Source organism: Vicugna pacos, chromosome 18, assembly GCF_048564905.1.
Source record: "Vicugna pacos chromosome 18, VicPac4, whole genome shotgun sequence".
Taxonomy (NCBI): domain Eukaryota; kingdom Metazoa; phylum Chordata; class Mammalia; order Artiodactyla; family Camelidae; genus Vicugna; species Vicugna pacos.
This window is the reverse complement of record NC_133004.1, coordinates 22,487,865-22,502,339: the sequence shown is the minus strand read 5'-3', so window position 1 is coordinate 22,502,339 and position 14,475 is coordinate 22,487,865. Positions and strand designations below refer to the sequence as shown.

Genomic DNA, 14,475 nt, shown 5'->3' with positions numbered 1-14,475 from the left:
GGGAATGGGGAGAGTGGATTTGACAGATTAAATTAACCAAACACGTGAGCTGGGGGTGAGAGTGACTTCCCGTACTGGTCACTGGTGCAGTGATGAGGGCGCGGGGCAAAGACGGAGCCATGGGGCCGAACACACTTACTGTTTCCCTTTTAGGTTTCTTGCTGGCCAGTGAGGCAGGGTGCGACTTTGATTTTTTAAAGGGACACTGTCAAGATAAAAATCATAGGTTTTACCGCTGCCACCCCATTGCGGTGCTGGAGCTGGAGCTGGCTGGATGGGGTCTCCCCGGTCGCTGGCCTCTGGGCATGCCGTGAGCCAGCGCTTTGCAAATTCAACACATTGAATCACGGGGACCTGGCCAAGCACTGGTTCTGCCTCAGGGCCTGGGTGGGCTGGGCCTGCACATCCAAGCAGCTCTTAAAAGAGTTGGTCCCCATCCCTGGGGGCCACCCTGGTCTGGGTAACCCCAAGCAGCAGGTCCTGGCCAGGCTGGGCATGGAAGTGGCCAGGTCCTCCCCACATGTGGGCTCCGCTGGGCACAGAGAAGGGACCCTGAGGCCCTGGACACCTCTTTGAGGCTCGGCACGGTCTCATCTACTTATCACCAAGTCTAACTCCTAAAAGTGGAGCTAAACCCCCCAATCACCCCCACCCTGTAGTGATCGTAACAGACTCACTAGAGAAAACATCTCCTTTGGGCTCCCTGGGACCTCGGGGAGGCTGCTCGTGCAGGGAGCATGGCAGAGAACAGGGCCATTTACTTGGAATCGTAGACTCCAGAGAGGGGGGGCGCTGACCCTCTGGCATGTGTGAGGTTACCATCCACGCCCCAGGCTGCCCTGCACTGTGGGAGGCACCTCGGCTTTCAGGACAAGAGGGACAGACACAGGAGGGTCCTGCCTGACCCTCAGACGCCAGGGCAGAAACCGGGAGAGGAGCACACAGGCAACAATAAAACCCCACCACCCAGGCCCATTCCTCCAAACAAGAGCGAGACTCCTCCCTCAGGGGCAGATCACACCTCAGTGCCAGTCCCCTCTCCCCCCAAAACGTGTTGTTGGAGAAAGTCTGCTGTGTTCCGAAATCAAGTCTAATGTTAAATGGCTGGAGGGCCTGGTGTCAACAGGGGCCCAGAAGGCTAAACAGTGTGGCTGGCCCAGGGGAGGGGGGAAGTGAGGTAATGGGCACCACAACCCCAAGGGGCAACTTTGCCCCATCAAGTGGCAAGACCACACCTTCAGATTTGAGAGAAAAGCCAGAAATCTGTCTTAGACAAAATTCCCAGACTTTTAAAAGACCCCATGTTCAGAACCGCTGGGCCGAGCACACCACCCCCGCTGGCCGAGTGCAGGAGCCTGTCTGTGGCTGTGCCAACCCAAGGGCTTTGCTTCTCTTCCCTTTTCAGGCAGCTGGCAGGGCCTTTAAGAATCACGAGATCCAAACAACCTCAATCAAGAGCCAAGAAAACGGGCTTGCTGGCTGACAACGCTCGAAGCCAGCTGGGACCCGGGAGCTCGAGCCGGGCCGGCCCCACGTCCATCCTCGGTCCTTCTGCCCCCATGTGTCCACCCTTGCAGGCCCCACGCCCGTCTGTGTGTGTCTCTTTCCATTCCTTTCTCCCTGTTGGCCCACCTCTCTGCTCTCCCTTCCTAACCTTGCCCCCATCTGTCTCCTGCCCTCTCTCCATGTCTCTCTACATTTCTGTGTCTCTCTCCCTCCCTGTCTCTGTGTCCCTGCCCATTTTGCTCTCGAGGTCCCTGAGGCCCAAGTCTGACTTCCTCGGCTGCTGCAACAAGGTCTAACACACAGCTTCTTGGGAAGCAAGCCAGGTGGATGGCTGCCGGGTGCCCTCCTGTGCACCCAGGCAGGAGACAGGTGGGCCAGGAGTGGGCAGAGGATGTCACAGTCACCCTTTGGAGGACACCTCACTTCCCAAGAGCACAGAGCCCCCTGGCTGCCCGGCTTGGTGGAGTGAAGGTGACAGACAGCATGGCTCTAACTCAAGGAAGGCCCCCTGCATCACATGATCTGCTACTGGCAGAAGCAACAGCATCCCGGAAGCCAGGGCTCATTGGGCTGACCTGCATCACCCCAACACCCTGACAGCTGCCTGCTGGGACCACACCTGGCCTGCTGGACAAATGAGCCAGAGGCCCAGAGAGCTGGCAAGCAGGGGAGCTGGCCAGACAGTCTGGGTCCTGGCGTGGCACAGCCCTGAGGGCACAGCCTGGACAGCCCCCTCCTGGCCACACCACCAGGGCCTCCTGACCAACCCGCCCCACCAGGAGCCAGACACTGTCCTAACACGAAAGCGGGGCCTGCATGATGGCTGGGGGCTTCCTCCAGACCCCTCTTCTCTCCACCCCAACACCTTCCAAGGCGGGAAGGAAGAGGCACTTACAGAATGCTCGTCGTGGTCCATGTTCTGGGCCAGAACAGGGCTGAAAGAGATGGGGGACAGGGCTCCAGGCTTCTTCCTAACCGCTCGGATCTGCAGAAGGGCCCGGAAAGCTGCGGCAGAAGGACGGGGTTCACGCCAGGCACGGGACAGCACCACCGAGACCCGCAAGTTTCGGGGACACTGACCCCCACCCACCCACCCCCCAGCACTCCCAGGACAAGCCACATTTCCGAGGCAGAGGCAGAACAGCCCCGGGAGGGAGGGAGGGAGACAGGCGAGGCCCAGACAGCGTGGCTTCAGCTCCAGTAGAGCTTCTAGGGGTGGCAGGCAGGACACAGCCGGCCTCTCACCTGCCAAACCCTGGACTGTACACCAGACAGTGAATGTAGCTGCAAGTTACACCTGTCAGCCAACTAAAAGCACACAGTCTGACCCAGACACTGGCAACTCGACGTCAAAACAAACAACCCGATTAAAAAATGCGCAGAGGATCTGAATAGACATTTTTCCATACTGCACATGAAAAGATGTTCAGCATCACTAACCATCAGGGAAATGCAAATCAAAACCACACCTCACACCTGTCAGAATGACTACTGTCAGAAAAATAAGTAACAAGTGCTGAGGAGGAAGTGGAGAAAAGGGAGTCCTCATGTCATGTTGGTGGGGCAGCCACTACAGAAAACAGGATGGAGGTTCCTCAAAAAGTTAAAAAACAGAACTACCATATGACCCAGCAATTCCACCCCTGGGTATTTATCAAAAGAAACAAAAATACTAATTAGAAAAGATACATGCACCCCCATGTTCTTTGCAGCACTATTTACAATTGCCAAGATATGAAAGCAACCTAAGAGCCTGTCAACAGATGAATGAATAAAGAAGATGTGGCATATTTACATGTAACAGACTATTACTCAGCCAGAAAAAGATACAATCTTGCCATTTGCAACAACATGGAAGGACCTAGAAGCTATTATGCTAAATGACATAGGTCAGATGCAGAATGACAAATACTCTGTGATTTCACTTACAAGTGGAATCTAAAAAACAAAATAAATGAACAAACATAACAAAACAGAAACAGTTATAGATAGTGAGAACAAGCACGTGGTTACCAGGTGAGACAGAGGTGGGGAGAGGAAAGACATAGGTGAGTAAGATGAAGAGGTGCAGACTTCCAGTTGCAAAATAAATGAGTCACAGGTTTGAACCACACAGTGTGGGAAATACAGTCATATGTAAATATGTATCCATAACTATGTAATATCTTTGTATGGTGACAGAGTGTAACTAGACTTCATTGTGATTGTTTCCAAATGTACAAGAAAAAAAATCACTATGTTGTTTAACAGGAACTAAACAGTGTTGTAGGTCGGTTATAATCCAAAACCAACCAACCAGCCAACCACACAGAAAGAGATCAGATCTGTGGTTACCAGAGGTGGGTGTGCGGGGAGGGGGAACTGGACGAAGATGGTCAAAAGGTACAGACATCCAGCTATAAGATAAATAAGTACCAGAGATCTAATGTACAACACGGTAAGTATAATCACTGCTGCATGTTACGTATGAAAGCTGCTAAGGGAGTAAACCCTAAAAGTTCTCATCACAAAAAATGTTTTTTTATTTCTTTAATTTTGTATCTATATGAGATGATAGATGTTTATTAAACTGTGATAATCATGTCATGATGTATGTAAATCAAATCATTACATTGTACATCTTAAACTTACACAGTTCTGTAAGTCAATTATATCTCAATAAAACTAGAAGAAAAAAATTTTAATGAAATATATATGATTTAACAAATGCCTTTAAAATGCCCTCCGTTTGTCTACTCTGACTGTGTATACTAACAACAGAATACCTTTAACCTGGAATGTAATTCACTAAAAACAACTGAAGTAAATCAAATTGGGAGACAAAGTAAAATGATATGTTACCAATATAGAATTATTGAATCCAAGTTAGGTTTTTGAGTATGCTAAACATATTCATAGGGCAAAGAACACTTTGTTACAAAGATCAAATTTGCATTAAAAAAATCAACCTAAGCTTTGTTATTTTTAAAACACTTTCCTTTTTCCCTCCAGGGTTTCCTAAGTCCATGTCTGCTGATTAATTGCTTTGAAGTATAATTTTATTGTAGCTGTAAACTGTTTTTAAAAAAGAAGTTTTATAGTCAACAGTCATGAATCCAAGAACTAAATGTAGCCATAAAGAGATAACTTTATACTTAAGAGTTTTATATCTACCAATCCATTATTTCTGAAAGTGACTTAAATCTGATAGTCTTTATCTCTGCTTTAAAAAAAAGCCATCATTTGCCTCGGGAAAGAAAATGTCCCTCAGCTCCCACAGGAGGGCGCTCTCCCCCCAACACCCAATCCCTCACCAGCAGGATTTACACCTGGAGAACCATTACATCCTATCAGGGAATATTTTAATCTGAATTAGTCCCAACGTGACGACTTTTGACTGAGAGGGTCTGGATGCTCGAGGAAACCAAATTTAATTCCTTGATCATTTACACGCAGCACACTTTTCATTTCACTGTAATTTCTCACCAAACTCTTTAAAATAAAGATCTGACTCACTAATTGTGCGGCTCACAGCACACGCTGCCCAGGAGCCCCTCCTGGACACTTGGCCTGAGCCTAACTTTCCGGGAGGCAGAACGTGCCACCGCCATGGCCATGGGTGTCACTCGCCCATGCCAACCGCCGTGCCGCGCGCTCCCTGCCGCTGCCCCGCACCCACAGCCCCACTCACGCAGCCGGCAGATGGGGCAGCTGCTGGCCTGGTAGCGCAGTGTGTCGGCACACGAGTTGCACAGGCACAGGTGGCGGCAGGGCAGGATGAGCGTGTCCCGCAGGTCCGACAGGCACACCACACACTCACTGCTGTTGTCACCGTTCTCCTCGTCTGAGGGCTGTGGGAACACCCCAGCCCCAGGGTCGGTGGCTCCCGAGGCCAGAGGCAGGGGCCAGATGGGGGGGGGGATGTGGTGGCACAGGGAGGCCCATGGGGCAGAGAAGGTGGCCGAGGAGCAGGGCAGCCCCTCCCCTAACATGCCCCCAAATTGGGAGAACCCAGGTCTCCTGTCACTCCGAACCAAGGAGGCAATGTGGGAGGACGGTACTGGACAGAAATCCTCCGAGGAGGCGCGTTTGCTTGGTCAAAACAAACAAACAGAAAAATCAGGCAAGTGTAAGTTGTTGAAATGTTTTCCTTAAATAATGGCAATTTCTGGAAAATAAAAGTAGCTTCCAGATCAAGACACAGCAACAGCCTAAAAACGAACTGGACAAGTCCAGCCTGCCACCTGTTTCCGAAACAAAGTTTTGCTGGAACACGGCCTTGCCCCCGGGTTCCTGTATGTCTGTGGCTGCTTCTTTGTGACACCCGTGGTGCCGGGTGGATGAGCAGGAGTGACAGACGCTGCAGGGCCCATGAGGCTGAGGACGACAAAGACCCGGCCCTCTAGGAAGTCGGCCGACCTCTGGTGCAGACACACGAACCGGGCAGAGAGCACCGGCTTCCAGCCAGTTCCAGCCGTCGTGGAAGCTGGCATGAGACTCCAGAGATTCTTAAGAAGAGGCGGCAGTTTCACTCGTGCCTTAAGATGATGACAAAGGCACAGGTTGACTCCCTGGCTCTATGGGCCACCAGGTTCCTGTCACAGGAGTCAGAGGTCGAGCCGGCTGGCGGGTGCAGTGAAGGAAAAGGGAGGGAAAGGCCAAGGCGGCACCGGCTATGCCTGAGGCAGGAGGGCCCCACGTCCCTAGGCCGCCCTGACCCACCTAACAGCCGGCAACCCAGTGAGGGTAACAAGCCGGTGAATTTGCTGGGAAAAGGACAAAATGGCCCATAGACTCGGTTTAACTTCTTAACGCTTAAGGGAAAGTGCTGGAGTCTGGGGCCTCCAGGGGAAGGCATGGCAGGAAACCAGTTCATCTGCTCATCTGCAGGCCCCTGGTCAGGACAGCGGGCCCCGGGCAGGTCACAGGTGGGAGGAGCACTGGGGAGCGAGCTCAGCCCGGCATCCAGCAGCCCCACGAGTGCGTACCTTCGTCTCCTGGTTGTTCTTATTCTCAATACCATAGATCTCCTGCAGCAGGTAGCTGACCCGGTCCACCTGGAGAGCAGAGGGGTGTCTGGGCATTTGCCCACCACCCCACCCCCACCAAGGGCTCCTCTGCACCCACCTGGCCCAACACCCTCTCCTGGGTGCTGGGTTCAGGTCCTGGGGCAGGCGTGGTTGGCAACCCAGGGAGCAGGTATCACTGGCGACGGGAGGGGAAAAGAGCCATCTGCCCCGCCCACAGGCAGCATGGGCACTGGGCTGGGCCAGGGGTCTGCGCACTCCAGAGGGCCTGGAGCCAAGCCCTACACACTCACCTTACCCAGCCTAAGCCTAGAGGAAAACCACTTTGGACCTGTCACCAGCCCCACGGGAGTGACCAGAGCCGGGCCTCACACTGACTGTGTTCAGAAGTGGTCTGAGCTACTGTATTTATTACAGTTCACAGACCACAGACATCCGTCCTGACAGCCACAGCCCTGCAGGTCAGCTCTCCTGACACCAGGGTCCTGGCTATCACGGGGGTCTCTGGCCATCACGGGGGTCTCTGGCCCTCCTGTCACCCCCAAGAGCTGGATCTGCCAGAGTTCTCTTGACCTCTCTTTTAAAAAACTCACCAACATCATTCCTGGGTTGTGGCTGACACACCTGAGCAGCTTCACACAAGGACAACCTAATAATCACGACTTTTGAAACAGACCCCACTGTAGCCAAAGGTACAGCTCAGGGGACCCCATCCTCTAAACCCTCACAGTACGTAAGTGGGAGCCCACTGGGGATAATTCTTCCTGGTGTTGGACCGTGGGGATCACCGACCCCAGAAAAAGGCTGTACTGGTCTACAGCTCCCACTGCTTCCAAGATATCCCGTCCTTCCTCTCAAATATGGACTAAGTCAATCCAAGTCTGCCCCACACGGAGGTATCGTCAGCAACTTGTAAATAGGAAGAGGGGAGGCTGCAGCGTTTGTTTCTTGTTTCCTCTCTCCATCCGGCATTTGTTCATTCAGCAAACATTTACTGAACTCTCACTAAGTTCAAGGCAGACAAGACTCAGGGCCACAACAGTCAATGCAGGTACATGGCGGGTATGCAGGTGACCCTGACCCTGACTCTCGGAGCCCAGGGCCCACAGCGGCCGAGGTGGCCCAGGGAGAATAATCCACAGAGACTACTGGGTCATGTGTGCACGCGTACCTTTCACATCAAAAGGGCTCACAATGTTTCTTCTGAAGGACTTACAATTTGCTTCTGCTTTAAAGGCTTCACGGAGAAGCTTCCATCGACGTGCTGCAGGGAGAAAGACACAGAGGTTAACTCGGCTGCGCTGACGTCCTCTTCTCAGTCAACCCACAGCCACAGCTGAAAAAATGGAGGGGCTACAAGAAGACTCAGAGCAAGGCCGGGGTTTCTCAAGGTGTGGCTTCAAAACCACCCAGAGTCTTTCCAAGATATCGTCTCCTAGGTCCTACCCAGACCTAAAAAATCTAGCTCTCCCAGGCAGTTCCCAAGTACACTCAAGTTCACCACCATCAGCCAAAATCTGACGATGGACAGATGCTCCCCCAGAGGCAAGAAGCAGAGCAAGCCAACAGTTCTAGCCCTCCAAGAACTCCCCGGGCTAACGTGAACATGACACAAGGACACCGCACACCCATGCACAGAGGAAGGCCCGAGGCTCCAAGAGCCACGGGGACACGACAAAGCAGACCAGTCCGGGGGCATCTGGGAAGGCACCCGGCTCCAAGGCCACGCAGTTAGCCAAGGCACCAGATCTGCACTCTCGCTCACCAGCTACCCCTTCTGAGTTGATCAAGAACAACACTCAGAGTTTCCTGTGAGGCTGACGGTTCCGACGGATGTTTCTAGTGCGCTGCACTCCAAAAACAAGGCAGTTTCTCACTGAGCTCTATACCAGAGGCACAGAATGGAATGTCCGCCAGTGATGGCCCAATGCCTCGCCACAACACAATGATGGGGAAACAGTGACTGTCGCCTCCGACGAGGCCGAACTGGGGTGCCTGCAGCTGGCTAGCCCAGAAAGGGAGAGGGCCACCTCCACGCGGGCACTGGCGTCACCATGGCCCTGGGAGACCAGGGGGTGCACAGACCCAGCCTCGCCTGAGGGGGCCCAGGCCCAGCTCTACTGATACTCTGGGGGATCCAGAAAGACCTGGATCACAGGGAGGAGCTGGGCTCTGTACTTCAGGCTCTCAGGGCTGCAGATACACACCAGGCCGAGGAGACCAGGGGTCGGCAGGACGTTCAGAACAAGTCTGAGCCTGGTCTCCTCACAGAGTCCTTGCTCCTTGTCCACCTGGGCTACAGGCTGGTGCTGAAAATACTTCACAACTGCAGAGCGCCGGCCAATGTCAAGGACCACTGCGGGGCTGGGGGTGGCACTTTCAGAGAGGGGAACATGCCCAACTGTGGCCAGCAGGGCTCTCGATGAGCAGAGATCCTGTCCCAATACAGCCAGGCACTCGCTCGCTGTGTGGACAGACACAGGGAACTCGCTGGCCCCCAGGAACAACAGTGTCAGCGAAAGGACTGTCCCTAGAACTCAAGATGCCCTAATGCAGAGCCAGCGGTGAGGCTAACCGTCCTCACCACCAACATCCCTACCACACATCATAAACATGACCACAAAACGTCAACAGCCAAGGGCCTGGGGATGCACGTCTACGTGGAAAAAAGGGGCAAATCCTAAGTTCAAACACACATAACCATAAAGGTAGTTGTAAGTGAAGCCTTTGATGTAAATGGCCTCTTTACATGCAGGGCATCCCCAGCTTGGGGACCTCAGGAGAGCCTGCATGTCTAGGGCCGTGCTAGGCAGATGGCAGACGCTCGTCCACCCCACCAGCATTCATGGGGCGCCTACTGCATGCAGGATACAATGACAAATGAGGGATCACCAGGATAGTAAGGGGCAGGGGGAACTTACCTTTTCAAAGGCGGCCAAGAGCACGTGGGCGTGGCCGGTCACTTCCACAACTGCCAGGAGAGAGGGGAGAGGGGTCAGAGCCGGCCCCTGGCCCCCCGCCCTGGGCTGCTTCTCTCCAGCATCTCTCCTTCCCCTGCAGGCAGAGTCCAGACCCACTGGAGGGCTCATCCTCATCTCGCTTTCCTCTGCCTGGGGGGCCCTATGGCTCCCTCCGACCCACACCTCACTGTCCCCCAGAGCTGCCACTGCTGACTGCCCACAGCCAGCTCTCACTCAGCAAACGGAGGGACCTCTCGGCGGTGCCAAGGAGCTGGGGGACAAGCCTGGGCCTGGCAGGGCTCCAGCATCTGTACCCTGGCCTGGGACCCCCAAAGCCCATGGTGGTGGCAAGGGAGAGATCAGCAGGACTGGCAGGAGGAGGAGGGGCGGGGAGGGATCCACCAGGCCAGAAGCAGAGCACAGGGCCCGGCCACTCCCTGCTGTCTTCATCACTTCCCTGCGGGGTGGACCCCAGAACCGGAGGCCTGTCTAGCTGTCAGCATGGCTCTGCCACAGTGGGAGGGGACAGGTTGGCTAGGAGTGCCTGAGTCAGGAGAAGAAGCTGGAAGGGGAGCTGAGAGGGCTCAGGGGCAGCGTTGCCCAGAGGGGACGGAGCGCTCGGTGCCTTAGCCCCACAGCCCCACACCTGCTTGTCGGGCTGAGCCAACGTCTTCCACTGTCTCTGGAGTGAACTGCCCCCGGCCGACTGATGTGAGAGGGGACTTGGGAAGTGGCCCCTCCACGTGGGTCCGCGTGCCCGGAAGGGAGAACGGGGGGAAGGCAACTCACCGTCCCCTTCATCCACCACGGCCTGGATGACCACTGGAAACACACCCCGGTCCAGGTCAAAGTTCAACTGAGGAGAAAAGCAGGCAAGAATGATCAGAGTGAGCAGGAGGCGTCGCGGTAACAAAGTGCTGAGGAAAGACAGATGCCGTTTTTCTTCTCTGCGGTAAAACAAATAAAAACGGCACATCTGTGATCTGAGATTCAGTGTCATGAGGTACATCCATTAAGGTCACGTGACCGTCAGCACCACGGTTCCCAGAACATCTCCGGCAGCCCTAGCAGGAGTCGGCATCCAGTCCCAGAGCCTCCACCCTGCTTCCTGTGCGGACTGGCCCCTACGGGATGTTCAGAGAAATGGGATCACACGGTACTGTCATCTGTGCCCAGCTTCTCTCACTCAGCATCACCAGGTCGCAGCCGCGTCCTCCTCCAGGACGAGCAGCACCCCTGCCCGGCCTGACAACGTCCATTCACCTGCCCACGGACACTGGGCTGCCCTGGGCTCTGGTGAGGGTTGCTGCCTGGGCCTGAGCCCGTTTTTGACTCTGCTGGGTCTACCCTGGGCATGGGTGTACTGGGTACCACAGAGATGCCGTGTTCAACCTTGTGAAGAAAGGTACCTGGCTCGACCCCAAACAATGACGAAAGGAAAGTGAAAAAGATCACATGGTTCGTCCGAGCTCACCCAGAAACCTCCTCTCCCTCTTCCTTCTCCTCCAGCTTAAAACCCTCGGGGATCCCTGCCAGCTGCAGGCCCCTCCCCAACCCACGTGTCCCCTCGGGCACAGCCTCCACGTCTGCTCACCCCGGGGCCCACGGGCAGGTCACACAGAGCCCATGGGGAGAGGTGCTCAGCCGAACACACCCGCCGTGGAGAAGATGCCAGGTAGGTCCCTGGCTGTCAGCGGGCAGCAGGGCCTGGAGAGGCCAGGTGCTGGGACAGGGCAGACTCAGCACTGCTGGCTGGGTTCGGGTCTGGCTCTACAACTCGAGCCTCAGTTACCCAATCCACATAAAAGGGACAGAAGTCATGCCTACACAAAGGCCCTGAGTGTGGTGCCTGGGAGAGCACGCGGTGAGCACCAGCCACTCGAAGCTGCGTGTGTTCAGACAGTGGCATCCAAGGAGGTGGGTGGCCAAGGAGGGAGGTGGCCGGGGAGGGCCTCGCAGGACCACACAGGGTAGGGCCTCCAGCACCCTTGACCTGGTGGGGACATGTGTGCATACAGTTACACACGGGGAGGTAGGGGACGTGTCCAGGCCTATCCAAGAACCACACAAGCCTGGGCTTGGGAGAGGAAGGGACCCCCTTTCTGTGCTCCTGCCTTGCTCTTCAGTGACCCACAGGGTTGTGGGAAATCACCTGAGACAGGAGTCACATGTCATCTATGACTATCCTGGGGACAGGGCCCCCTGCACGCTGTTTCTGCCCTCCCCACCCTGCGTCAGGGCACATGGAGTGATCCTGCCGACGACCAATCCAACGTCACCCAGTGGTAACAATGACAGTGACACCCGGTGCAGCGCTCAGGCGCTGCCCTGAGAGGCTGTAACCGAGGGCAGGAGCGGCCTTCCGGGTGACAGAGCTGGAAGGGGAGCAGTGCCCCGTGCTGTGCAGCCCCGCCGCCTGCGCTTCCACCGGTTGCTGGAACGTGGCCATCATCACGGACGTGGGCGGCCTCCTGCTCCGAAGAGCTGCTGCGTGCTTTGCCTTTTCTTTCTCCCGGGTTCGCTGAGTGTGGCCTCAGTGCCAGCTGACAGGGGGAGTAACAGACGTGGGTCTGGGGAGGAGTGATGGGGGCTCCACCAGCAGGCAGTGACCCCAGCCTCTCTTCTCCGGCCCCCCGGGCAGCAGGGTTCACAGCGGGGAGCCTGGGCTAACTGAGCCCTCTACACCCCTGCCGTGTGGACCTGGACAGCCAGCCTAGAGGAAGGGGCTGTTTCCACCTCCAGATGACAGATGGGAAAGCCAGGCTTGAGGAGGTGGCATAACTTGCCCGATGCTTCATGCACAGTGAGAGTCAGAGTAGCCTCCAGGCCTCGCCCACCTGTGCTCTCTCAGCTCCTGGGAAAGGCCACCTGGTACTTCTGTCCTCCAGACTTTTCTCATCAAGCCTGACCCAACACGGGCCTCCTGCCGTGATCTGTTCAAACCCTACTGAAAAAGCGCAAATGGCTGTTGTCTGCCTGCCCAGCATTCGAGTGCCCTTCTTAGGTGGCAGCACCCCAACTTTCCTTGGGAAAATCTGGGAACAACTCCTCTCCCACCCTGGGTCTATGTGGCCTGGCCAGGGGAACAGTACGCCCTTGTCTTGAGCGGGGCCTGGGACTGTCCACCTGAGCACTCTGGGATCCAGGCCAGGACCACACCCGTCACTCCACTGGTCTGCAGGGCAGCAGTAGCGTGTGGTCAGCTCAGAAGCAGTACACCTGTCCTGAAGACACAGGCCCCTGGAGGACACCACAAGCCATCCAGCTTTTTCAGAACCTATGCCAATAAATTCCTGGTTTTCTTAAGCCAGACTGAGGTGTTTCTGTCACTTGCAATCAGAAAGGTCCTGACACAGACGCTGCTTTGAAGGCTCTATTGCAGCAGCCTTCCAGGAGCCTCCCGCGAACAGTGTGGACCACGTGTCATCCCAGAGCCCAGGGCAGCACCCCACACATGGCATTCGTTCAGCTGACTCTGTAAACCCAGTGGATGACTACACTGGTTGACCCAGTGCTGGGCCAAGAGACAGAGGTGGAGATGACAGGGGCACCATGACCCCAGCTCTCCCTGGACATCAGGACGGTCCCCACCAAAGAATGACCAGGACCCAAAGGAGCACCGAGCCTGAGAAACCCTGGGATAAAGAGAAACCTGGGTTTGAATCCAGAGTGTCCACCAGGTCTCAACCACCTGCCAACACCCTCTTCAACGCCCTCAGCAGGCAATGACATCATGCCAGGACGTAACAGCACTGGTCTGCTCTCCGTAAGCTTAATTTCTGGAACCTTCTATTTATGGCAAAGCTTAGCAGTTTCCCAGCTATAGGAATGACTAATGACGTTTCCATTTAAAAATACCCGCAACAGAGGGAGGAAGGGGAGTGACTGCTTAATGGGTGGGTGCAGGGCTTCCTTCTGGGTGATGAGAATGTGCTAGAATGGCACAGTGGTCATACACTGTGAGTGTACTGCATGTCACTGCGGTTCCACTGCAGTAAAAAGACACATGTAACAGAAACTGAGCTGGTTTCAAGAACACATTAGCTGAGGTGATACTCAAGAGAGGGCAAAGACGAGGACAGGGTCCTGGGATAACAAGGCTGGATAGGCCCAGGGTGGCGGCCCGCCAGCCCCATTGCACCACACACTGACAAGTCAGGGATGCGGGCTCCCTGATGCACTGAGGCAGGAAAGGGGGTGCCCCTATGCAGCACTCAAGACGGGCTTACGAGTCAGGTAGGCCCCCAGGACAAGGGACCCAAACCATTGGCTTGACTCAGTACTTCTGCAAATGTACAGGGGGTCTGTTTCGGGGCCAAAATGCCAAGAGACTGGACTATACAGAGGTCACCAAGCTGAGGTGCAGCCTCAGCCTGGCCACCCCACAGATCACCAGGGGCAGGAGCACTCACTTCCCTGCCCTCCCAGCCCCCATCTCCCTCCCCATTCACGGGAGGGTGGGCGGGACCAGACACACCTGCAGGGCATCTGAACTGGTGGTGCCCACAGGGATGGGACCATCCTGACGGCACAGGGCTGCTGCACAGAGCTGCAATGACTCCAACGACAGCTCTGCCTCTGACTCCAATGACCGCACACCTTCCCTGAACACCCAATATTCTCCCCGAAGTAACACAGAGGTGGCTTCTGTTGCTCAACCAGCAAGCACACACGGCCGGGAGCAACCACCAGGGTGAGGCCTTCACGGCTGATGTCCCCGTGACCCAGAACCTACCACACTACACCATGCCCCGCTACCTCCAATCCTTCCCCCTCGCGTATTTTAGTAACATAATACGTGACTACCTTTTACTAAAAAAAAAAAAGAGAGAGAGAGAATTCAGCCAGGTGAAAGAAGCCAGACACGAAAGGTCACATACTGCCTGATTCCATCCACGTGAAATGTCCGGAACAGGCAAACCTATGGCGACAGAAAGCAGACTAGAACCAGGGGCCGGGGGTGGGAGCAGGGATTAACTGTCACTGGGCACGAGCGATCCTGC

At 55.3% G+C, this 14,475-nt stretch overlaps 1 protein-coding gene across 7 annotated transcripts in view; it reads right to left on the bottom strand.

The window, feature by feature from the left end:
* MGRN1 (mahogunin ring finger 1) overlaps positions 1–14,475 on the bottom strand; it is a 49,410-nt gene that overhangs the window by 9,224 nt on the left and 25,711 nt on the right. For 5 of the 7 annotated variants that reach the window (XM_072942607.1, XM_031686974.2, XM_072942605.1 and 2 more), the window contains exons 6-12: positions 10,262–10,328; positions 9,434–9,483; positions 7,729–7,776; positions 6,474–6,542; positions 5,177–5,336; positions 2,402–2,511; positions 140–205 (exon numbers count right to left, since the gene is read on the bottom strand). In XM_072942607.1, coding sequence (XP_072798708.1) covers positions 140–205; positions 2,402–2,511; positions 5,177–5,336; positions 6,474–6,542; positions 7,729–7,776; positions 9,434–9,483; positions 10,262–10,328 — 570 coding nt within the window. The remainder of the gene's footprint in view (positions 1–139; positions 206–2,401; positions 2,512–5,176; positions 5,337–6,473; positions 6,543–7,728; positions 7,777–9,433; positions 9,484–10,261; positions 10,329–14,475) is intronic. The other 2 variants (XM_072942608.1, XM_072942604.1) reach the window with 1 other exon arrangement.